Genomic DNA, 25,447 nt, shown 5'->3' on the forward strand with positions numbered 1-25,447 from the left:
TACCTTATCTCTGAAGCAGATGCGATTTCTCTCCAGACTCGGGACTTTACAGACTAGCGCAGATTTCAGCAGCCGCTGATGATCAAAGCTGTTTGGGATCCCAAGATAATGACAGTCTCTGCAAAACAAGATTTAAATATGCATAATAAATGTATTTACATGATGTATTAAATAAATGTATTTTCCATTCATCATGAAAAAAGTCAATAAGTGTTAAGCATCAAGTATCATTCTTTTAAAGCGTTATATTTACCTTGCAAGATAATCCCATTTACGGACATCAATGTAGTTCTGTTTATTTGCCACAATCTCAAACAGGAAGGATTTGTCATGATTTTCACGCTCGTCCTTTTGGAATGAAGGAAAATATTTTCAAAACCCAACATAAACACTGTATAACTGAACAATAGCCAAAATGGTAGTTTGTAGGATTTAATAGAAATTGATTTCATTCAATTTACCTTTGGAGAACAAATTAAATCCTTAATAAAGTCCAGACTATCGAGAATTTTCTCATCCTTAAATGCTTTTTTCACTGCCTCATTGCTTTCTACTATGTCCAGAAATATCCAAGCAGAGGCCACCTCGGGCTAAGGGAATAAAACAAGTAAATCGCATCAAACATATTACCATTTATTTATTTATATTTTTGGTTTGCTTCTGTTTTCACAAATCAGTGGTAAATGTATAGATATAGATTCAATAGATATATAATTTCTATAAAATGTAATTACAATTTAGGAATAACCAAATGCATGATTTATCCAAGATGATAACTAGTTCGTGAATTAGTCTGTGTGGTTCAGGTAAACACTATTTAATGGGGACAAAATGTATAAACACTTTTTTATAACTTAAAATGTTATTTTTTTAAATTTATATAAAGATTGCATGTACATTGCCATTATTTGTAAGTAACCTACAGAGGTGAAAGAAAAAAAATGATGCAAAATGTAAAATAAAATAATAACAAAAAAAACACTTTCAGCACTATATGTACATTTGTTCAGGATAGATTTTGCTCTTACCTTCCATTGGTTAGCTAGAAAAAAAGGAAAAAGTTTATTTTGTGACTTTCTTTAATTTTTTTTAATTATCTTACAAGAACTAAAGTCAGTTGAAATCACACACTACTGAAAGTGTCTGTCTCTCTCATTATGTACATGAAACTAATAATAAGAGATCATACACAGGAACAGAACATCACTGATGTTTTAATGCCCTGAAGTGTGCTAAAGTTTATTGAAACATATATAAGGTACTGAAAGAACAGTTTATGCATATAAATCAACAGAGCCATTTAGATTGTTCAATTAAATCTAAAAACTAAATGTACCAATACTATTAGAAAAAAAGATACAGCAGAAGTGCACAGCAAAAAGCTAAAGAGTTAAATGAAACCTCCCAGGAGTTCAGCTTCACACTCAATTTTAACACTTAACACTGAAGCTGAGGTAAAGTTAATGAGATAATTAGGTGATTAATTAAGTGATGATTGACCATTATTGAAGATACCTGCTAATTAATTATTTTACCATTACGGTTATTGGTGTTTACTTAAGTTGGGCTTTTGACCATTATTTTTTATTATAATGTTATAACAGCCTTACAAACAATGTTTTAACATAAACTTCATGTAGTGATCTGACTAACAGAGTTAGGTTTTATTTATTAATTAAATCAGTGAAACTATTTTGAGAAAATAAAGAAAGCTGTAGCCAATTAAAACTCATCCATGGCTCCCATCATGCATTGAGGCATGAATAAATGAGCAGAATTGTCTTTGTAATTTTTTATTTTGTACTGTATCATTCATTAGGTATAGGACTATATCGTTCACCCAGACTTAATTTGTGAGCTGCACATATACAGCTCTGTTCACCGAGTGTTTGTCACTTAATATAACTGATTCGTCAAAATGTTTTTTTCACAGAGTAGACACCCAGCAGAGTGTAGTATGTGTGTGGCTTCACTGCCAATAAAACATGTCTATTTTCAAATCTCTAATTTTTACTGTTCTATGTCAATGGGTAAGAATGAAATTAGAAGCTTGTGAACTTACCACACAATTTAGGGAAGACCATGTCCTTAAACACATACGAGAAAGGACCGTGACCTTAAAGACAAAAAAAAAACCCAATGCATTACATCATGTGTCATAAGTAAGGTAAAAAGAATTTAAAAGGTGTTGAGTAGAGTTTATTAATGCACAAACACAAAGAGAAACATCAAGAATCAGTGTAAGAATCTCAAGAATTCTGACAATCAAAATCTTCCTGCTGCAATGCATGCTGGGTACCTAATCTCTGCAGCGAGTTCACTTTGACCTCACATTAGTACGAGGACGCTGTGAGGTTACTCTTTTAGTTCACCGTGTCCTCACGTTGTGACATCATCACGATGATCATGATGACATCACACTGTTGACTGGCTAATCCAGCTAATCACAACATTGCATATACAATAACACACAATTACATAGAAATAGTCAGTTTGTTGTTTTACATACCTGCACACAGACATTAATTCATAAACAACAGTCATGAGATGGAAAAAAAAACTCTAGACGTGCACAAAAGAACAAAAGACAATACTTAATTAAACCTTTTCTGAGAAGAAGTGTGCTCGTTTTATCAGAGGTGTAAAACCAGGGGACAAAGAGGGACATTGTCTTTTTAAGGACCTGGGATTTGACTCAAGACTGTGTCTTGTAAGGAATGACTCGCTTCCTCCTCTGCTCAAATCAGCCACTGAGTTCATGACCAGAACAAAGATATGGCAGGACTTTATGTCTTTGTCCTCTGGATTTCCTCTTCTGCTTATAATGAAAGTAAATATTTAAGTACTTCAGTCAATGATGAGACAAGCACTAATGTTTAAAATGAGAGTCCTTTGAAGCAACTGGATTGTTAAACTTCTTTAAACGCTTCTATTGTTTAATGTTTTGAAAGACGTTCAGAAATAAATGCAGGTTCATAGAAAAAAAAAAAATCTCTTTGTTTCTGACACTCACCTAAATTGTAGCACAAAGCAGCAATTTGGACACATAGGATATCTTCTTTAGTAATCTTTAGATCCTTCTGTTTTTCTTGCAGTACCTTGGCTAGCTGTCCTGCTAAATATGCAGAACTTGCACAAACAGGTATGACATTATTAAATTATATATATATATATATATATATTATCATCAGATATGTAATGGGACATTTCTGGTTCACTTAGTCGTAGGAATGTGATAATTTTTTCGAGGTAACAACATGGTTTTGTCATGGCCTTGAGATGCTATGTTGAGGGAACAACATTTTTCTTGTGGCCTCAAATTTAATCCGTAAACAAATACATTACCATAGTAACCCAGGATGTTCAGAGACATATTCATTAATATTTTATTTGAATAAAGGAATTAATACATAAATTATTAATATAGAAGAGTGACAAATTATGACTGAAGCAGAGTTAAAGTGTATGAGGTGATTATTTAGTGATTAATATTATTATTATTATTATTAAAAGACACCTGATGTTAAAAAGCAGAATCACAAGATTCATACATTGGTTCTTGATGTCTGTGTGGGCCTAAAATATTGTTGTGAAGTTTTTTTTTTGAAAGGACTTGAAAAGAATGATTTAGCCATTAAATCAACTGCTGGGTTTATGGTTGGAACAAAAATATGGCAAGATCTTTTACTTTTTGTCCTTTGGATTTCCACTCTTTGCTTGTCTGTTATATTCCAAAAACAATATAATACTAAAAGTCAAGAGCCCAACTAAAGTTCACTATAAAGTGGACTTAAATTTATGATTTTCTTCTTTAGTGATTCTTGTTAACATTAGGTGTCTTCAATCATGACTCAATGAATCTCTTAATTACCTCATTAACTTTAACACTGATTCACTGTTATTTTTAACAGTAGTTTGGACACATATAGACACCCAGCAGTGTTCATTTAACACCAGGGATTTTTCTATGTATAGTCTTAAATAGTATTAAAGTATTAAAATATCTTTTGGATGATTTTAAGTACAAAGCATGGTCTAAATGTTATTACAAAATAAATATAAATGAAGCTACAGTTTGAAGAAGTCTCACCCCAGAGAGTGCTCAAAGCGGGTGTGAGTGGCTCCTGGATACACCAGGTATGTTCCTCCCAGCTGTTTGATGTGTCTGAGCCTCTGAAACTGAGGAGTATCGATGATCTTCACCAGCAGATGAGGCAGCTCGATTTGACCATGAATGGGGTCATTGAAGATCTACAGGATACAAGTCAGTCATGTATTGTAAGTTGTTTTTTAAAGGTTTAGAAATGTGTTCTAATTAACTGTGCTTAATGAATGCATTCTGAGAAATGGCCTGCATTTCAGTGACAGCACGTACATTGTGTGAGTATAACTCCAATTCTAAAATAACCTATCAATGAGTATAACTGTTCCTTTTACTCTCTTCTTTGTTTATCAAGCTGTTATAATTCAGTTACAGCAGTCAAACACAACACAATATTAAATTCAAGGGTCAAGAGCTCAACTAAAATAAACACAGTAATAGTAATAAAAATGTAAGATTTTCTTCTTTGGTGATACTTCGTGAAAATATGTCTATATTCTAGGTTCTTCAAAGTTGCCACTTTTTGCTTTGATTACTGCTTTGCACACTCTTGGCTTTCTCTTGATAAGCTTCAAGAGGTAGTCACCTTAAATGGTCTTCACTTCACAGGTGTGCCCTGTCAGGTTTAATAAGTGGGATTTCTTGCCTTATAAATGGGGTTGGGACCATCAGTTGTGTTGTGCAGAAGTCAGGTGGATACTCAGCTGATAGTCCCACTGAATAGACTGTTAGCTGTTTTTTTCTTGCCATAATACAAATTCTAAGTAAAGAAAAACAAGTGGCCATCATTACTTTAAGAAATGAAGGTCAGTCAGTCCGAAAAATTGGGAAAACTTTGAAAGTGTCCCCAAGTGCAGTCACAAAAACCATCAAGCGCTACAAAGAAACTGGCTCACATGCGGACCGTCCCAGGAAAGGAAGACCAAGAGTCACCTCTGCTGTGGAGGATAAGTTCATCCAAGTCACCAACCTCAGAAATCACAGGTTAACAGCAGCTCAGATTAGAGACCAGGTCAATGCCACACAGAGTTCTAGCAGCAGACACATCTCTAGAACAACTGTTAAGAGGAGACTGTGTGAATCAGGCCTTCATGGTAGAATATCTGCTAGGAAACCACTGCTAAGGACAGGCAACAAGCAGAAGAGATTTGTTTGGGCTAAAGAACAGAAGGAATGGACATTAGACCAGTGGAAATCTAATGTCCAAATTTGAGATCTTTGGTTCCAACCTCTGTGTTTTTGTGCGACGCAGAAAAGATGAACGGATGGACTCTACATGCCTGGTTCCCACCGTGAAGCATAGAGGAGGAGGTGTGATGGTGTGGGGGTGCTTTGCTGGTGAAACTGTTGGGGATTTATTCAAAATTGAAGGCAAACTGAACCAGCATGGCTACCACAGCATCTTGCAGCGGCATGCTATTCCATCCGGTTTGCGTTTAGTTGGACCATCATTTATTTTTTAACAGGACAATGACCCCAAAAACACCTCCAGGTTGTGTAAGGGCTATTTGACCAAGAAGGAGAGTGATGGCCTCCACAGTCACCGGACCTGAACCCAATCGAGATAGTTTGGGGTGAGCTGGACCGCAGAGTGAAGGCAAAAGGGCCAACAAGTGCTAAGCATCTCTGGGAACTCCTTCAAGACTGTTGGAAAACCATTTAAGGTGACTACCTCTTGAAGCTCATCAAGAGAATGCCAAGAGTGTGCAAAGCAGTAATCAAAGCAAAAGGTGGCTACTTTGAAGAACCTAGAATATAGACATATTTTCAGTTGTTTCACACTTTTTTATGTATACAATTCCACATGTGTTAATTCATAGTTTTGATGCCTTCAGTGTGAATCAATAATTTTCATAGTCATGAAAATAAAGAAAACTCTTTGAATGAGAAGGTGTGTCCAAACTTTTGGTCTGTACTGTATATATATATATATACAGTATAATGTAAAGTAAATCAATTTGTAATAAATGTAATAACTGACATGGTTTCAAATTGTTTTACCTTGCCTGAGGAAGTCTGGAAGACATGAACTGAAACATCTGCTTCTTGAAAAAAAAAAAAGAAAAAGTACTTCATCTGACTAAAATGATATTGGTTACTAAACATATAACAATTAAGACAAACCTATGTTTCTAGAATTAGCACATTAACAAAGTCATACACAGAGGAATGTGCATGTTCAAGCGTCTACACCAATAACATTTGCTTGTGACTAAAACAAACATATGTCCAGGACTTCTATTCTTTGTCTGCTGGTTTTCAACCTTTGATCTTGGGCAAATATTGTCCAACGCTAACAAACTATACATCAACGGAAAACTCACTTAAACAGACAAAAGAGCAGAACTACCTGACTCATCTCTGGAATCAATGAGATCGGATTTTCTACACCAATCATGAAAGCACTTTTCAGCTATTTGCTGGACCTCTGCCTGGTGCTCCTTATCTTCAGTGTTATTGTAGTACAATCTAATGAGCCATTCATGAAACTTCTTCGGCTTGAGAGTGGACACCTACAGGGACAAAACAAAAACAAAAACACAATCAACTCACATGTGCTTTAGGTCACATACTACAGAAGCAAAGGGTCAAGAGCCCAACTAAAGCAATCGCTGATCTCCATGATGGTGACATCAACATCTGATCCTCTGTAAATTTCAATAAAAGCAGGTGTTCATCACTAATGCTCAATCATCATTTAATAATCTTGTTAACTTTAACTATTTAACCCTTTATAAGTCATCAGCAAAGTACTCAAATGTAATCAGTTTCTGCTGAAGGCAGTTGTAGTTCTTGTGTTTCTCTTTTCTTCAGTGATTCTGTTTGTTAACAGCAGGTGTTCATCACTAATGCTCAATCAGCACTTAATCACAGATTTATCTCATTAATTCACAGAGTCAGTGTTACTCTGTAGTGTGCATTTTGTTGTGGGCTTTGAAGAGTTAATGATGTAAGAAAAAAAATTCCAACATAAAAATGACAAAAACACAACATCAAAATTTTAATTTGGATTTTTAGAACAATAAAATGCAGATGGAACTAATAAATAAAGCAACCGTTTTCAAGAAATATGTAGCGCTCCCTGCCTGCTTAGATGTGTCCTTACCTAAGCTCTATAGGGTGGAGCACCGGGTTCCTTTATTGGTTGTCTCTCGACTATAAAATTTCAGCCTCACCTCTGATACTTTTAGAAATGTATGAGTAATCTAATACCTGTATGCAACAAAAGGGGTTTTTATTTATAAAACAAAAAAAAAAAGTAGAATTATGTGTGTTAGTCGGAGGATATCAAAATATGAGTATTCGCCAGGTATCCACAAATAAGACGTTCCGGTGTACTACAAAACACGAGTATTACGTTAACGTTTCACCCCTACTAAGATATATAAAACAAAACACCATATAAACTGTGGGCCCACTCACACCATAACCACCCTCATACCCACTCCCGATGCAGGCCTGATTCGTGGCTTGAGTGCGTAGTGGCCTTCAAAACGCTATTGGCCCTCGCCAAACCAATCAAGTATGACTAAGCTATAAAGAAGGAGGCATTAACTAATTAACCTCCAATCAACAGCAATCAACCAAACATGCTGTTGAAAACCACGTTTTGTTCAAGTACACCTCAACCGATCCTTAGAGTTTCGCCCAATATCTTGTACTTATACAAAAAACGTTTTACAGGCTACATAATACACATTTAAAAATATGCATATAAACAAAATAGGGTTTCAACAACATCGTAGATGGCTTTCACAAATTAGCCATACCTATACTGGAACTATACCTAACCCTCTCTTACAGGGGTTACAAATACAAATATAAAGTTTATTTATGATTATCTTTTTCCCTGCATCATGCATATAATCTGCCAAAATTCATATTACACAGTTGAATTGGTTCACTCCTTTAGACATGGACACTTATCATATTATCCTTGACAGTGGTCACAATTTTTCATCCTGCAGTGCATGATGGGAGTTTTTACTATGGTGTTACCCAGCATTGTGTTGATTGTCACCACTGTTAAGATTCATATGCTGCTTCTTGATGTCCGTGTGTTTGTCTAAACAATATAGGAGGTCAAAATTTATAAGGCTTGTAAAGAGTAACTCTTCGGGGATTGTTGAGTTCTGACATGCTTTGGTATTTGTGCTTTTTTTAGTTGCTTGTAAACATATAAATGGCTTAAATATAGAAACACTGTAAGCTCCATAAACTTTAGTACCTTTTGGGTACATGTTTGTGTTTTTGAGAAAGAAACATTTATGCTCAGTTAATGGTAAACAAAGGCCTACTTAATGATCTCCAGACTAATATGTGACTGAGAGGGAAGAGTTACAAGAAAGAATCTGAAGACAAAATAAGTATATACTTAAAAGTATATACTTTAAACTGCTTTAAGCAGCTATATTTCCAGAAAAAGTGAAAGTGAATGCGTCGGGTGCACAATATTCAAGCAGATGACAGGCTTGCTTGTGACTTTAAAATCCCACCTTTGTTTTCACATAAAATGTTTAACTTGTGTGTAATTTCATGTGTATATTGAATTCATGTGGTGTTGTTTTTTTTTGTAAGGTTGTTCTCTTTCTTTCAGTGGTTCAGTTTGTTAACAGCAGCTGCTCAATCATCACCCTATTAATCAGCTAAGTATCTCATCAACTTTTACCACTCTGTGAATAACTGAGCATTAGCTGATCAGCTGTGAGCAAGGCTTTTAACCAGATATTATAAAGCCTTTATTAAAAACTAAATAGTATAATCATTTTTGTTAAATAAATGGACAGAATTAGTGAATTGTTGTACCTTTTCCTTCTTCATCTTGAAGGCTATGTCTGGGTTTTCCTTGCTGTAAAAATGAACATTATCAATGGGCTCTTTTCCTACTTCACCAAAACCCATGTCAAGAACCTGATAGAGAAGATGATAAACAGTGCAAAAAGTCAAAATGTATAAGCAGAAAAAAATATTGTTTTTTTTACTTTTCAACATACATAAGTTTCGAAGTGATTAGCTTCCAGTTCTGGGCTGGTGTTCTTCTTCTGGTTGTACATCTCGACTATCTCTTCCTGCAGTCTAGTCTAAGGTTTGGAGAAGTATATCAAACTATATTATTATTTTCTTTTGTTTTCACACTCACAAAATAATACTTAGACAAAAATTAACAGAAAATATATCTATTATTTTGGTCAGTTTGTTACCTTTAATGCAGCTATCTCCATTCTGGCTTCTCCAATAAACTTTACCTTATGCGGGACATGATCAAAGCGGCGATCTGTAAAAAAAAAAAAGCGAAGTGTGTCTTGGGTTCTTGATATGACGTATTCAAACAGGTCATGTCATGAAAATCATCGTAAAAATGTTCGAAAAAAGTTTATTCAAGTGTGCTAATAGTATACTTCTTTCAAACATAAAATGGAATAATACTTTTAGTCTACTTTAGTACACTTTAGTGTACTTCTCAGAAACTGGTTTTATGTCTCCAAATATTCTTAAAATCACTTTAAGTATACATGACTTATACTTAGTTGCTTTATTCAAGTGTGTACAATTCAATAGTGTGTTAATAAAAGTTACTTTAGAATAAGCAAGCATAAGGTTGGTCATCTAAAAAGTAATAACCAATTGCCAATTACAAAACTGTTTTAGGAATCCTTACTGGAATTAATGTCAGGTTCTGAAGGAATTAAGTGGGATTCCTCGCACCACTTTGCAAAGTACTTCTTAAGTTCCTCTTGTGTAGGCCTCTGGATGTTCACATTTGGTTGTTCGTGGTACACTCTAACAAGCCATTCATGATGAATATTTGGCTTGTAACTGGCCACCTGGAGGGACAGGAAAACCAAACAAAACTAACCAAGCTTTTCTGTCACCCAGGAAATATTCACACCACAAACTGAACAAACTGAGCCTTTGGTTACTAATGCTAAGTAACTTTATAAAACAGATGTCACAGAAATTCCTAATGATAATATAAATAATAATTATTATTATTCTGTATAACAAGTTGGAGATTTTTACAAACATTTTTACTGCTTAAACATACATAAATTTGAGGGTCCACATTAGAAAACGTCCATTTCTTCTTCAGTTCAGTCTAAAGGTTTGAAAGAGAAAATCAGTCAATATATTATATCAAATTAAATTTAATAGACATAGAAGATATTTGAGGCTTAAAAAAACATGTCATGCAAATAAGTCAGGTACATACTAAAATAAAAAGATGCCAATTTTGAGTGAACGTGTATTTAAAGGTTTATAAACAATCTGGGCTTTTTGTTGCGTATGATTGGAATATATATCAGCTGGACAAACAAAAATCTGAAGTCAACAGGTGGTGATGGTTATAGTTAGTCATAACCATCATGTATTGGTCTGAACTATCTTTTTTTTTTATCATTATTTTGATTAAAACCTCAACTATGTTTAAATTTAGACACCCAGAAATCAACAGTCAGTGTGACAATCACAACCACAGTAACCATCAAAAAAAGTATCAGAGCTCCCATCATGCATTGTGACATTAATAAATGATGAGCGGAAATGTATTTTTACTTTATAAAAACACAGAGTTAAAAGGCTGCTATAATTCATTTATTATTAATCATCTAGTTGTTATAATTCAGTTATAGCAGCCAAACACTATGTAACATTAAAAGATTAAAAGTCAAGAGTCTGATTAAACACAGATCACTATAATGTTGACTTTAAGATACTGATTTTCTTTAGAGATTCTGATTTTTAACATCAGGTGTTTTTAATCATCACTCAGTGAATCTCTTAATTACCTCATTAACTTTAACACTGATTCACTGTTACTTTTAACACTCTGTAGTCTGGACACATACAGACACCCAGCAGTGTTCATTTAACACCAGGGATTTATGTGTATAGATGAGAATGAAGGCTTAAGTGAAATAATTAACCCCAATCAATGAATCCCCCCAGAGGGTCCAATGGGCTTGACCTGCATTAGTACTGTTGAATTCATTTAGTTTTATTATAACTTGGTACCTTAAAGTTTTCTTCACTTAGTCTGGCCTCTCCAACAAACTTTGGCAGACGTCTTTGGGTAATGTCATCTAAAATGTCTCTGGCGTCCTTCAACTCAGGGACAGTTGACTGGCTGATCTGATCACAGATGTGATCTGTTAGAAGAGAAACAAAAATAAATAAAGCTTCATGTTAGTTAGGCAGGTCAAGTTAGTCAACTTTTAGCAGATTTATTACATCAATCAAAATGTCATGCTGCAGTGCACGCTGGGTAACACCATTGTAGAAACTCCCATCAGGCACTGCTGTAAGGAAAATTATTGCCATCACTGTTGAGGATCATATCTTTAAGTGTTCATGTCTAGAAGTCTGAGCCCATTCAGCTCTTTAGTAGTCCCCAACCCCTCCTTTTTTTAATTAATTTTTTTAATTTTTTACGGTGGCATCTGTATAATTTTTTTTTTTTTTTTTTCGAAGTTCAGCGACAGCTGAATGTCAGTCAACAACCCAAACAGAAACCACTTCCTGGTGTTCATTCATCATAAACTACAAACAGAAAGAATACACTGTTATTATTAGTGGCCACAATCATTTATAAATGACTGTCCCAGTGACAGAGTGGCACTGAAAAATTGACTAAGTGCTTTTTATTAGCGTTTCTGTTTTCATTTCCAACAATTAAAGACATCTTCCATCAGGTAGATTAAATGTTTCAGATTTGAAGTTGTTTTCATGTAAGATCTTTAACACAGAGTGTATTCTTGGTTAACACACAAGACATTCTCAACAGAGCAACACATTGACGAGAATCTGTGGAAACCGATGCTAAGAAAAAGCCTGCCATGCTGTTTCTCTCTTCTTCTTCTGTTCAAAGGTCATTCACATTTCTGTTTTATCTCAAATCCATGAAATGTTTTGTTTGAATATTTGTTTGATGCAAATTATATAAGTCATTTAATATGTTTATTTCAAAAATATATTTTAATTTAATTAAAAAATCAAATAAAATGCAGATCCTTAAAATGTAAGATGATGAAAATAACATACAGTACAAAATAATATTTTGTTATAAAAGTGTTTTAGAATTTATAAAGAAATATATGGCAATGAATTTGTTATATTAACATGTATTATAATAAATACAATAATCATCTAAAAATTGTATTGCAATAATATATAATCTTCAGTGAGAAACTTGCTACTTGCATACCTTGAAACTTACCTCTGCTTTTGGAACTGAACAATACATATATCTGCTGATTTACTCTTAAACATACCAGAGTACTAGTACCAGTACTAGTACTAGTACCAGAAACTGGGCCTTTATCATACTTGTCTTTATTATTATTACTATATTTTTGTAGTTAAATCCATGCTTTTCCTGACCTGTGAGGTTGGTGAACTTTTCCATGTCAAATATGGCATCAGAGATCTTCAGCATTTCATTAGCTTTTATAAGGGCTTCTGTCATCCTAATGTACAAAGAGAGACATGCTTGTTAATAACAGGAAAGTCAAGGGAAATATCAGGAGGATGCATTAATATAAACTAATTAAATCTGCTCTCACACACAGAACTTACTTGATGTCAATGATGTAGCCGGTGTTGTGCTGTAGAGCCTGGCGATGAAGAGTGTATCGGGTGTAAAACATGTTATAAACATTATCAGCCACCTGTGAACGAGACAAAAGAAAACATAACTACTTATAATCAACATAAATTCATTACTTTTATTTAAGACCATATTTCGCATGGTGGTAAAACTGTTTAAAATAAATTATATCTATTTTACATAAAGAGTCCACCGTGTTTTTCTTACAATGTCAGAAAGTGATTCTGATATTCACATCTTGTACTAATTATGTGTCTTTTTATTTGGATTGTCTGTTTGAAAGAAACTCACTAAACTACTGTGAATGGATCGGCCTGTCTTTTCAGTTTTCAGCATGTTACATGAGTTCAGTAACACAAGATACAGACAAGACTGAGTAAAATTCATTAGGTTTAGTGAACGTCACATTCCAGATTGCAGTTTATGCAATACACGTGTCGTTGTAAAGAGATCAGTGCTGGACGGTGAGCAGCTGTTAGCTGTTTTCTTAAGATGAGATAATTATCATTAATATGTTTAGGTTTTGAAACTATAGCATATGCAAACAAAGTGTTAATTTAATAGTTGTAGTGAATGACTTTTAAATGCACTGTTGCTAATACATCTAGATATTTGAACTCTTGTACTATTTGGTAGTGATGGCCAGATGAAGCTTTTTTAGCTTTTCAGCCAAGTGGTTCACAGAATTTGCTCACAACACTTCCTGGTGACTAAAAAGTGTGAAACAAGCAGGTATATTCAAGTGCCCCAGAGTGCAGCTGGACTCTGAATTTCATTGGTTTATAACTTTTATTGGTGCATACACTTTGTGGAAAATTTTGAAATTAATTTTCATCCAGACGATCCAACGGTAGCTACTCGGATCTCGGGTTGCCTGGCGGACATCTCGACATGGATGCAAGAGTACCATCTACAGCTCAACCTGACTAAGACTGAGCTGCTTGTATTCCCTGCCACTCCAACTACACAACACGACTTCACCATCCAGCTAGGTTCTTCGTCAATTACCCCATCAACCTCAGTCAGAAATCTTGGTGTAATCCTCGATGACCAACTAACCTTCAAAGATCACATTGCAAAGACTGCTCGATCCTGCAGGTTTGCACTACACAACATCAGAAAGATCAGGCCCTTTCTAACAGAGCAAGCTGCGCAGCTACTTGTCCAGGCCCTTGTCATTTCTAGACTGGACTACTGCAATGCTCTTCTGGCTGGACTTCCATCGAACACAATAAAACCTCTACAAATGATTCAGAATGCAGCAGCACGGCTGGTATTCAATGAGCCCAAGAGAACCCATGTTACACCTCTCTTTATCTCCTTACATTGCTACCGATTGCAAGTTAAGAAACTGCTGAAAACTCACATCTTTCAGCAATACCTGACCCTATCATAAAAAAAAAAAAAAAAAAAAAAAAAAAAAAATTATACTCTCACTGTCTCTGTCTCACTTCTCCTCCCCCTTGTTTATTCCTTCCCTTCTGGCATGTACTAATTTGAACACTCCCTGTGACTGGGTGTTATAAGCACTTACCCTGTCTGTTTGTCTCTCAAAAAATGAATCGCTGTTGTACTCTCAATTGTAAGTCGCTTTGGATAAAAGCGTCTGCAAAATGACTAAATGTAAATGTAAATGTAATTTGACCATATTACACAAATACTATCTGCTATCTCTAGAGACATAGGTCTGTCTTAATTATTATCTGTTTAGTAATCATGGTATTTTGAGTCAGAAGAAATTATTTACTTATTTATTCCTTTATTACCAGTATATTTTATTAAAGACTATAACAAGTGCTAAAAATTGTGTATTCAGATTTTACAGTGGTCCTGGTTCTTTCTTTCTTATCAGTAATTTGTGCATACAGCTTCTAAAAGTATAAATACTAATGTAGCAGAAAAAAGATATGCACATTTATTATTTAAATATGCACATAATTCATAATGTTTGCTGTATGCCCGCTTTTTTAGTGAAAAAAAAACATTTAAAAATAGATATAGGACTCTATAACTCCAGATTGCAGGGGAAGGGATGGCAGCTTCTCGACTGTAAATAGATGCTATGTGAAAGCAATTATAATTATAATGAATTCAAATGAAATAAAAATTAAATAGATTCTGCTGTATGTGAAAACTTCTGCTGTCTATATGTTATGTTACCTTGTCTCTGAAGCAGATCTGCTTTGTCCCGTCCACCACACACACTCGAGCAGACTTCAGCAGCCGTTCACAGTCAAAGCCGTTAGGAATGCCGAGGTAATGACAATCTCTGTGAGGGGAAAGAGGAAGAGAACTAATGCACTAGGTGATCGAACAATGGCCACCTTTGTTTAGCTTTCTCTCATTTCGGCACCCCACTGAGCAAATATGTGTGCATTTGCCAATAGCTAATAGCATGCCAGCTAGCTTTTAGACATGAACACTTATAACTATAACTATTTAGTTGCTTATATGTACATATATATTTATAAAATTGTATGATGTATGTATATATGAATAATATACATAACTAAAACAACTAAATGGACAAGGACCTTAACATTTTTTTGTTTTGAAAATCACTTACCGAGCCAAATAGTCCCATTTGTCCACATCAATGCCGTTTACTTTGTTTGCCACAATCTCATACAGGAAAGCCTTTTCTGCTGACCGCTGCAAGATTGAAAACACTTAAATACTGTATCCTGATAAACACTGATAGAAACATGTCATAATAACAATGTTTTACCTGACTAACTTCACGTTCTTTCTTAATTAATTGCCCAATAAATACGATGTCTTCATCAGGATCCAATCCATACTGTTCCATCACCTTTTTCAGTCCATTCTTCTCTACCATGTGTTTAAACATATCAACTGATGCATTCTCATGCTTGAGAAGATGAACATACATATAAAGAAACGTAATGACAGTGTACACATGATGAAATTAAAACATTAGGAGTTCTAAGTTTACAAACATTTTTTTTACATTTTATTTCAATATACTCTTAACACATTAGTTTACGTAAAACTGGTCAGTAGTTGTATTTTATGTTTATTTTTAGATAATATACAGTTATGCTATATTTGAAGTAGATAGCAAGGTTGAGAAACACCTTGATAGCGATCGTAATAAGATGCCAGTTAGCATTTCTTTATCAAACCTTTTTAAAAATGTTATATTTTATCAAAAGGTTTTATTCTTCCTGCAGGCTTTATACACTACACAAATACACTACACAAATTATAAAGTCAAGGGTCAAGAGCCCAACTAAAGTAAACACTAACCACAGTAATGGTGACTAAAAATTTTGATTTTCTTCTTGTTATCATCAGGTGTTTTCAACAGACAATCATCACTCAATGAATCTCTTAATTACCTCATTAACTGATGATCATTTTAACCAATAAAACATTACCATCTGATCTTCTGTAATTCTCAATAACAGCATGTGTTCATCACTAATGCTCAATCATCGTTTAATTAGTCTCTTAATTATCTCATTAACTCTTTAACCATTTAAAATTCTTTAACAAAGTACTTGAATGTATTTGGAAGCTGGGACCAACACACATGCAGATTTGAGCTTCTGCGTCTACTGTATGTCATTTGCCCTATGTTTCATTGTTTAGATGTGAATAATATCCTAACTACACAGATGAACTAACCCTTTAAACATCAGAATATACATATTACACCGTGGAGAGAATAAACTGAACATATCTGAACAGTAAATGTATGATGCTTACCTCCCAGTTCTTATCTGAGAAATGAAAAAATATATATGTAAGGCACGTATAACAGATTCAATAATTTGTTAATTTACACAGACATTTTCACAGACAGATCAGTGTTTGCTTTAGTTAGATATCTCTTTAGCAATTCATAGTATTGTTAAGCACAGAGATCAGTAAACTTTTTGTTGTTTCAATAAAATGCTTAGGTTTTGTATATTCAATGCTATCAAAATCAGAGAGTGTGTGTGTGTGTGTGTGTGTGTGTGTGTGTGTGTGTGTGTGTGTGTACATACATGGTGTGAAAACATGCTGTAAACAAAGAATTCTTTCAGGAATCGACAAAATGATTGTTAATTTTTGTCAATTTGCAAAATGCAAAGTGAGTGAATAAAAGAAAAATCTAAATCAAATTAATATTTGGTATTACTACCTTTTGCCTACAAACCAGCATCAATTCTTCTAAGTACACTATTTTCAGGGATTTCGTAGAATTATAATCAGTTGTATGATCAACCAGTTATACCAGACAGGTGCTAATTATAATCAATGTCACATGTACATTGAAAGTTAGTCAACTGAACTGAAACAGAAACAGCTGTGTAGGAGGCTTAAAACTGGGTGAAGAACAGACAATCTCCGCTATCAAGGTGTGGTTGTGAAAAACAGCTTCATGTCATGGCAAGATTGAGCACAGCAACAAGACACAAGGTAGTTATATTGCATCAACAAGGTTTCTCCCAGACAAAGATTTCAAAGCAGACTGTGGTTTCAAGATGTTTCAAGATCTGCTGTTCAAGCTCTTTTTAAGAACCACAAACAGGGAACGCTGAGGATTGTGGACGCAGTGGTCGGCAAAGGAAACTTCACATCAAGCTTATTACCCTTATTACCCATCGAAATCGGAAGATGTCCAGCCGTGCAATCAGCTCAGAACTGGCAGAAACCAGTGGGACCCAGGTACACCATCTACTGTCTGGAGAAGTCTGGCTAAGTCGATTCAAGTATGCACGAAAACATAGGAAATGGGGTGCAGAAAAATGGCATCAGGTGCTTTGGACTGATGAGTCAAAATGTGAAATATTTGGCTGTAGCAGAAGGCAGTTTGTTTGTTGAAGGTCTGGAGAGCGGTACAATAATGAGTGTCTGCAGGCAACAGTGAAGCACAGTGGAGGTTCCTTGAACGTTTGGGGCTGCATTTCTTGAAATGGAATTGGAGATTTGGTCAGAATTAATGGTGTTCTCAATCCTAAGAAATACAGGCAGATACTTATCAGTCATGCAATACCATCAGGGAGGTATATGATTGGCCCCAAATGTATTCTGTGCTAGGGCAACAACAACTAAAATACATCCAAAGAACTATCTTCAGTGTAAAGAAGAACAAGAAGTACTGAAAGTGATGGCATGGCCCCAACAGAGCCCAGATCTCAACATCATCAAATGTGTCTGGTTATTCCAGACACACTCAATGATGTTGAGATTAGGGCTCTGTGTGAAGAGACCGAAGGATTTGAGAAAGTTTACATGCACAGAGGATCTGTGGGTAGTTCTCCAAGATGTTTGGAACAACCTACCAGCCGAGTTCCTTCAAAAAATGTGTGCAAGTGTATCTTGTAGAACTGCTGCTGTTTTGAAGGCAAAGTGTGTCAGGGCATTCTTTTTTTACAGCATTTTTTCACACCTGCCAAAAATTTTGCACAGTGTATATATTCACACACACACATACTCTTTGCTGCTTATATGTGAGAAAACTCAAGAACTTACCAGGCAGGACTTGAGGGATAAACATGCCATCAAACAAATGAGACAATGGACCATGACCTGACAGGAACAAAGATAACTTGACTTGACTATGTTTGTGTTATTGAATCATGAGATTTTAGCTGCTGAAAATTTAATTTTCTGAATCAGTCAAATTCACAAATGAAACATTCAGTGGAAGCCTATTTGTGAACCAACTGACTAAAAAGAATCTACTCAATAGAATTTGTCACAAATTGGGTAGGAGAAGAGATACATTTAAAATATTTATATTACTCAAATTAAATTACTTCACGGTATTCGACCGTGGGTGGCTGTGAGATTTTTGGATCTGACTTGAGCTAGGAATGACTTGGTGGTGATGAAACTGATCATTTCAAGTTATACATGACTTAGTTAAGTAAGGATATATATATATATATATATATATATATATATATATATATATATATATATATATATATATATATATATATATATAATTGTGCACACATTTATTCTACTCACCCATGTCATGACACAGAGCAGCAATCTGAACACACAACACATCTCGATCTGTAATGTTCAGCTGTTTCATCAGTTCCGGCTGTTTATCTCTTAGACTCTTGAGAAGGCATCCTGCTAAATATGCCACGCTAAAAAAACCCAAACAAACCAAGAATAGAATAAGAATATCTCAAGACATATAAATTCATCCTTTATAAAAAAGGAAATAAAGTTACCCAAGAGAGTGTTCAAAGCGGGTGTGAGTGGCTCCTGGATACACCAGATACTTTGTTCCCAGCTGTTTGATGTGTCTGAGTCTCTGAAACTGAGGAGTATCGATGATCTTCACCAGCAGGGGGTGCAGCTCCATGTGTCCATGAATGGGGTCATTGAACTGCTATAAAAGAACCAAATTGGTAATTGATTAAATAATTTGGTAAGGAGCGAAATCCAGAACCTGTAATGCAATAAGACTAATCTGAGAAGGGATATCCAAAGGAACAAAATGACATCAAAAAGAGAGTAAAGAACCCTCCCTCCCTGTAGTTTTATGACACACTCTTCACCTCTGCTCTTCCTGCTTCCCCTCCTTCTGCCCAAAAGAGTTGGCTTAAGGTTCATTAAGAATAAGCCATTATATGTCATGTGTCTTGTGAACCTATTGTTCTTCACTTTCATGTTTGGTCTTATTTGAAAGGTCTCAGTGCGATTGGTAAATTGGTCTCAATTTCATAGTAATCACTTATATTATGGGAAAGATTAAGAACTTGGTAGAACTGTGTTCTGTGGAAAAGGAGGTGTGTCCTCCTTTTGGGTCTCTGAAAGTGTTCCAGCGAGGTGTGACGCTGGAGCTTAGGAACACCAAAAGGTTTTTACAACTAAATTTGGGATCTCTTTGTTTGGTCTGAGTATATAAGGAAAGTGACAAAACACAACATGGCGTGATTCTGTAGCCAGATCGGCCTGTAGTGTGGTGGGTGTCCCAATACACCATACTATGTACTTTTTAAAAACCAGGTATAATGACCTTTTAAGTTTTGTGTTATTTTTGTACTGCTGATCAGTTGTGCAAATGTCTATGAATTATACCAATTTGGAAACTATTCTTGCCTGGCAAAATACACATCAATCTTGGTTAACTTATAATATTGTCTGAAATAACTTTTCTAGTAGGTTAGTGACTTCTGAGGTTTTCCGCATTGTTGGCGTGCTAGGGTGAGTCAGATCAACAATCGATGGATGAAGCCGGGGTGACGTTTTTGAGATCTTGACTTCTGGCCACCAAACTGGCTTAGCATGCTATTATTTAGGGAACGCATAAAAAATTACTCTTTTTGAGTCTATTGAGGAAATGGCTGCATTAAGGTAAGTGATCTACGGGGTAGCCTCTGACTAAGACCTGGACTAGCCCAGATGTGTCGTGAGTCTGTTCTGGCCAAACAAGGTCTCTAAGCGACCCATACTCCTAACCAATGATAAGTCGAAACTAGGAAGTATTATAGTTAATTAATGATCCAAATTTTAATCACAACTAGAGGGATCAGCAGTTACATTTAAATAAATATAACTAAAATCACGAAAGATTGGAGTCAGAAAAATGTATGTATAAGGTCAGTACTACAATTGGAAACGCAAAACATTAATAAATGTCAGTGATTTTTAAAGCGATGCAAAGAAAAGGCAGAACACGCATTAACCTTTGACCAGGGCCACTAGGGGGACCCTTACATTATTTTTTAACAATTTAGAGTCAAAGATTTGGATTGTGGTTTTTGATTGGTCATAGTTGTCTTTCACTAACAGAGAAAGAGAAATAGTCATGGATATATAACCCTTAAGACTTAAATCCTGAAACCCTGTTCCAGTGGAGTTTAGTCAGTGTTGTCAGTCATGATCAGGAACAGCTGTGAAATGTCATTGTAAAATTACTATACTAAAAATAATTTTTACTATAGTAAATACAAAATTAGTGTGTGAAAACATAGCACTTTAATTACATTAAGGAAATATATATTTTTTGACACTTATCTGTAACATGCAAAATTAGGATACTTGGAATAGTTGCACTTTAGCATAACAAAGTCTACTTAAAGTAGTTCTGGGTTGCAACTAAAGTTTTATTAAAGCAACAAAAGTGCATTAAGTACAAAATTAGTTTGTCCAATTTATAATTCAAGTATGCCAATTTATAGTGTGGTATATATATATATATATATATATATATATATATATATATATATATATATATATATATATACATATATATATATATATATATATATATATATATATATATATATATATATATATATATATATATATATATATATATATATATATATATATATATATATATATATATAATTTATTTATTTATTTTTAATTATTATTATTATTATTTAGGCCGCTTGTATCTGGGATCTCATCCTCTCGGTCATGACACAAAGCTCATGACCATAGGTGAGAGTAGGAACGAAGATCGACCTGTAAATTGAGAGCTTCGCCTTGCGGCTCAGCTCCTTCTTCACCATGACAGACCAGTACAGCGACCGCATTACTGCAGAAGCTGCACCGATCCGTCTGTCAATCTCTCATTCTATCCTCCCCTCACTTGTGAACAAGACCCCAAGATACTTAAACTCCTCCACCTGAGGCAGGAACTCCTCACCAACCTGAAGGAGGCAAGCCACCCTTGGCCGACTGAGAGCCATGGCCTCAGACTTAGAGGTGCTGATTCTCTTCCCTGCCGCTTCACACTCAGCTGCAAACTGCCCCAGCGCACACTGTAGGTCTTGGCCAGATGCAGCCAACAGGACAACATCATCCGCAAAAAGCAGAGACACTATCCTGTGGTCACCAAACCGGACTCTCTCTGGCCCCCGGCTGCACCTAGAAATCCTGTCCATAAAAATAATGACCATGACCGGTGACAAAGGGCAGCCCTGTCAGAGTCCAACATGCACTGGGAACAAGTCTGACTTAATGCCAGCAATGCGAACCAAGCTCCTGCTCTGATCATACAGGGACTGGACAGCCCTTAACAATGAGGCCCCTTACCCTGTATTCCCAGAGCACCCCCCACAGGACACCACAAGGAACCCGGTCGAATGCCTTCTCCAAATCCACAAAACACATGTGGACTGGTTGAGCAAACTCCCAGGAACTCTCCAGTATCCTGAAGAGGGTATAGAGCTGGTCTAGTGTTCGACATCCAGGACGAAACTCGCATTGTGAAGCTGAGGTTCCACTATCGGATGGATTCTCCTCTCCAGTACCCTGGCATAGACTTTCCCAGGGAGGCTGAGGAGTGTGATCCCCCTATAGTTGAAGCACACCCTCCGGTCCCCATTCTTAAACAGAGGAACCACCTCCCCGGTCTGCCAGTCCAGAGGCACTGTCCCCCGCATCCACGCGATACTGCAGAGGCATGTCAGCCAAGACAGCCCCACAACATTCAGAGACCTGAGGTACTCTGGGCGGATCTCGTCCACCCCCGGGGGCCTTGCCACCGAGAAGCTTCTCAACAACCTCAGTGACCTCAGCCAGGGTAATGGTAGAGTCCCCCCCTCAGGTCCCCAGCCACTGCTCCAACAATGGAAGACGTGTTGGCGGGATCCTCAAAGTATTCCTTCCACGGTCCGACAATATCCCCAGTCGAGGTCAGCAGGTTCCCACCAGCAACGTATACAGTGCTGGCAGGGCACTGCTTCCCTTTTCTGAGGCGTTGGATGGTTTGCCAGGACCTTTTTTAGGCCGTCCGATAGTCTGTTTCCATGGTCTCCCCGAACTCCTCCCAGACCCGAGTTTTGGCCTGCAAAACCACCCGAGCAGCGGTCCGCTTGGCCCACCGGTACCTATCAGCTGCCTTAGGAGTCCCATGAGCCTACCAGGCCCGATAGGACTCCTTCTTTAGCTTGACGGCATCCCTTACTTCTGGTGTCCACCACTGGGTTCGGGGGTCGCCGCCACAACATGCACCGGAGACTTTACGTCCACAGCTCCAGACGACCGCATCGACCAAAGAGGTAGAAAACATAGTCCACTCGGACTCAATGTCTCCAGCCTCCCTCGGGATCCAGTCAAAGTTCTGCTGGAGGCGAGAGTTCCTAACAGACCCTCGTTCCCAACAGACCCTCACGGTACGTTTGGGCCTGCGAAGTCTGTCTGGCCTCCTCCCCCACCAACAGATCCAACTCACCACCAGGTGGTGATCAGTTGACAGCTCCACCCGACTGTCCAAGACATGCAGCCGGAGATCAGATGATACAACCACAAAGTCGATCATCGACCTCCGCCCTAGGGTGTCCTGGTGCCACGTGTACTGGTGGACACCCTTATGCTTGAACATGATGTTCGTTATGGACAGACTATGCATAGCACAGAATTCCAACAACAGAACACCACTCTGGTTTAGATCAGGGGGGCCGTTCCTCCCAATCACGCCCCTCCATGTGTCACTAGCATCACCAACGTGAGTGTTAAGGTCCCCCAGCAGGACGATAGAATCCCCGGTTGGAGCACTTTCCAGCACTCCTCTCAAGGACTCCAAGAAGGCTGGGTACTCTACACTGCCATTAGGCCCATAGGCACAAATGACAGTGAGAGTCCTCCCCCCAACCCGGAGGTCCAGGGAGGTGACCCTCTCGTCCACCGGTGTAAACTCCAACACATGGCGGCTAAGCTGGGGGACTATGCACAAGCCCACACCAGCCCGCCGCCTCTCACTACGGGCAACACCAGAGTAGTGAAGAGTCCAGCCCATTTCGAGGAGAAGGGTTCCAGAGCCCAAGCTGTATGTGGAGGTGAGCCCAACTATCTCTAGCCGGTATCTCCCTACCTCCTGCAACAACTCAGGCTCCTTCCCCCCAGCGAGGTGATGTTCAATGTCCCTAAAACCAGATTCTGTGTTCAGGGACACCAGCCCCTTACGGTCCCTCCTGCAGGTGGTGGGCCCACGGGAGGATGGCTCCACGCCGCTGTTTCGGGCTGAGCCCAGCCGGGTCCCATGGGGCAAGACCCGTCCACCAGGTGCTCGCATGCCGGCCTCATGGCGGGGCCCCAGATGCGCTGTACCGGTCGACGTCGCAACTCTATTATTAGGATTGTTATCCATAACGGGTGGGGTGGAAAGCTCTTTGTCTGGCTTGTCACCTAGGACCTGTTTGCCTTGGGAAACCCTACCAGGAGCATATAGCCCCAGACAACCTAGCTCCTAGGGTCATTCAGGCACTGAAACCCCTCCACAACGTTAAGGTGGAGATCCTAGAAGGGGGGCGATCCTATGGTCATGAGCTTTGGGTCATGACCGAAAGGATGAGATCCCAGATACAAGCAGCCTCCATAGGGTGGCTGGGCACGCCCTTAGAGATAGGGTGAGGAGTTCAGTCACTCGGGAGGAGCTTGGAGTAGACCCGCTGCTCCTCCACATCGAGAGAGGCCAGCTGAGGTGGCTCAGGCATCTATTCTGGATGCCTCCTGGACGCCTCCCAATGGAGGTGTTCCGGGCATGTCCCACAAGGAGACTTAGAAAACCTATATTTGAGCTATACTTGTTCTCCTAGAATCCGTTTTCACAGTTATGTGGTAAGGCACATGTAATGCCTGGCCAGCAGAGTGAGCCCTCACCTGAGTACTGGCTGTGCTCAAGCTCCTCTGCTTCTTCTCTGCTCACTTCCTATTAAAGGGCTTTATAACCAGGAGCCGTCCAAATAGTTAACGTGAAGTATTGCCATTCTGATTGCCTTACCAAGTGGTTCTCCTGATTATGCTGATTGTTATTCATGTGTATGACCATTACCTGTTTACTTGATTCATGTCTCTCAGATTCTGTCTTGTTACCTGATTGGATTGCTAACCTGTTATCGACTCACTGCCAGTACTGACCTCGTATCTCATACTACCCTTGAACCTGTCTGCTGTTTGGACTGTCTGCCTGTTATCGACCCTTCATCTGTTTTATCGTTGATGTCTATTGTCTTGCCCACTAATAAACTTCCATACATGGATTCTACTTCGTCTCCTGTGTCCATGTTACAAGATGCTAGCACACATCGTAATTAATTAATTCATTCAACGGTCCCTGGGCCTATTAATATTATTACTATTACTACTATTATTACTATTTGTGATAAAGTCACATTAGCTGCCACCGCTGGGGAAGCAGCACTAAAACACACTCGCACACACACACACACACACCTGTTTACCTCATCTACTCATTGCATCTCATTTCTTTTGGTGTGTCTAACTGCTATATTTCAGTAGTCAAACAAGAGCCAAGGGTCAAGATCCCCACTAAAGCAAACACTGAGCATAATGATCATTGTGATAAAAAAGGATTTTATCCTTTATTGACTGCACTCATATTTTACTACTGTTATACTTAAAGTATACCTAAAAGTAAACTTGTATATACTAAAGTAAGACAATTCAGTCTATGTTTAGTTTTTCTCAAGCATACTTAACTCAAGGTTATTGAGTTAAGTATACTATTTTACACTAGGGAAAACATGAAAGAGAACACAGAAACCTTTACAACCTAGCTCAAAAACCACCCCAGATACCAGCACACTCACTTATGAAAGCCAAACACACCACATGTAGGACGAAATGTCATTCAGTGTGACTCAATGGACTGAGCGGAGTGACAGTTGACATCACAGAGAGGATGTATTTGTTAGAGCCACCGAAATAATAGAGCGATGCTGATCAAAACAGTGCACCACAAACCACATAATTCATTACTGTTTCCCTGCACATAATATAATGAACAT

At 37.5% G+C, this 25,447-nt stretch overlaps 1 protein-coding gene across 5 annotated transcripts in view; it reads right to left on the reverse strand.

Moving 5' to 3' along the window:
• LOC122355940 overlaps positions 1 to 25,447 on the reverse strand; it is a 32,324-nt gene that overhangs the window by 4,814 nt on the left and 2,063 nt on the right. For 2 of the 5 annotated variants that reach the window (XM_043254759.1, XM_043254493.1), the window contains 24 exons: positions 18,911 to 19,071; positions 18,696 to 18,823; positions 18,192 to 18,248; positions 16,440 to 16,453; positions 15,436 to 15,579; positions 15,274 to 15,359; positions 14,868 to 14,976; positions 12,677 to 12,768; positions 12,482 to 12,567; positions 11,117 to 11,250; positions 10,149 to 10,199; positions 9,762 to 9,927; positions 9,304 to 9,377; positions 9,097 to 9,183; positions 8,909 to 9,013; positions 6,453 to 6,615; positions 6,104 to 6,147; positions 4,091 to 4,251; positions 3,014 to 3,129; positions 2,063 to 2,116; positions 1,029 to 1,042; positions 462 to 590; positions 254 to 348; positions 4 to 118 (listed from right to left, as the gene is read on the reverse strand). In XM_043254759.1, coding sequence (XP_043110694.1) covers positions 4 to 118; positions 254 to 348; positions 462 to 590; positions 1,029 to 1,042; positions 2,063 to 2,116; positions 3,014 to 3,129; positions 4,091 to 4,251; positions 6,104 to 6,147; positions 6,453 to 6,615; positions 8,909 to 9,013; positions 9,097 to 9,183; positions 9,304 to 9,377; positions 9,762 to 9,927; positions 10,149 to 10,199; positions 11,117 to 11,250; positions 12,482 to 12,567; positions 12,677 to 12,768; positions 14,868 to 14,976; positions 15,274 to 15,359; positions 15,436 to 15,579; positions 16,440 to 16,453; positions 18,192 to 18,248; positions 18,696 to 18,823; positions 18,911 to 19,044 — 2,358 coding nt within the window. In that variant the 5' untranslated portion in view covers positions 19,045 to 19,071. The remainder of the gene's footprint in view (positions 1 to 3; positions 119 to 253; positions 349 to 461; positions 591 to 1,028; positions 1,043 to 2,062; positions 2,117 to 3,013; positions 3,130 to 4,090; positions 4,252 to 6,103; positions 6,148 to 6,452; positions 6,616 to 8,908; positions 9,014 to 9,096; positions 9,184 to 9,303; positions 9,378 to 9,761; positions 9,928 to 10,148; positions 10,200 to 11,116; positions 11,251 to 12,481; positions 12,568 to 12,676; positions 12,769 to 14,867; positions 14,977 to 15,273; positions 15,360 to 15,435; positions 15,580 to 16,439; positions 16,454 to 18,191; positions 18,249 to 18,695; positions 18,824 to 18,910; positions 19,072 to 25,447) is intronic. The other 3 variants (XM_043254680.1, XM_043254526.1, XM_043254605.1) reach the window with 3 other exon arrangements.

Source organism: Puntigrus tetrazona, chromosome 1, assembly GCF_018831695.1.
Source record: "Puntigrus tetrazona isolate hp1 chromosome 1, ASM1883169v1, whole genome shotgun sequence".
Classification (NCBI taxonomy): domain Eukaryota; kingdom Metazoa; phylum Chordata; class Actinopteri; order Cypriniformes; family Cyprinidae; genus Puntigrus; species Puntigrus tetrazona.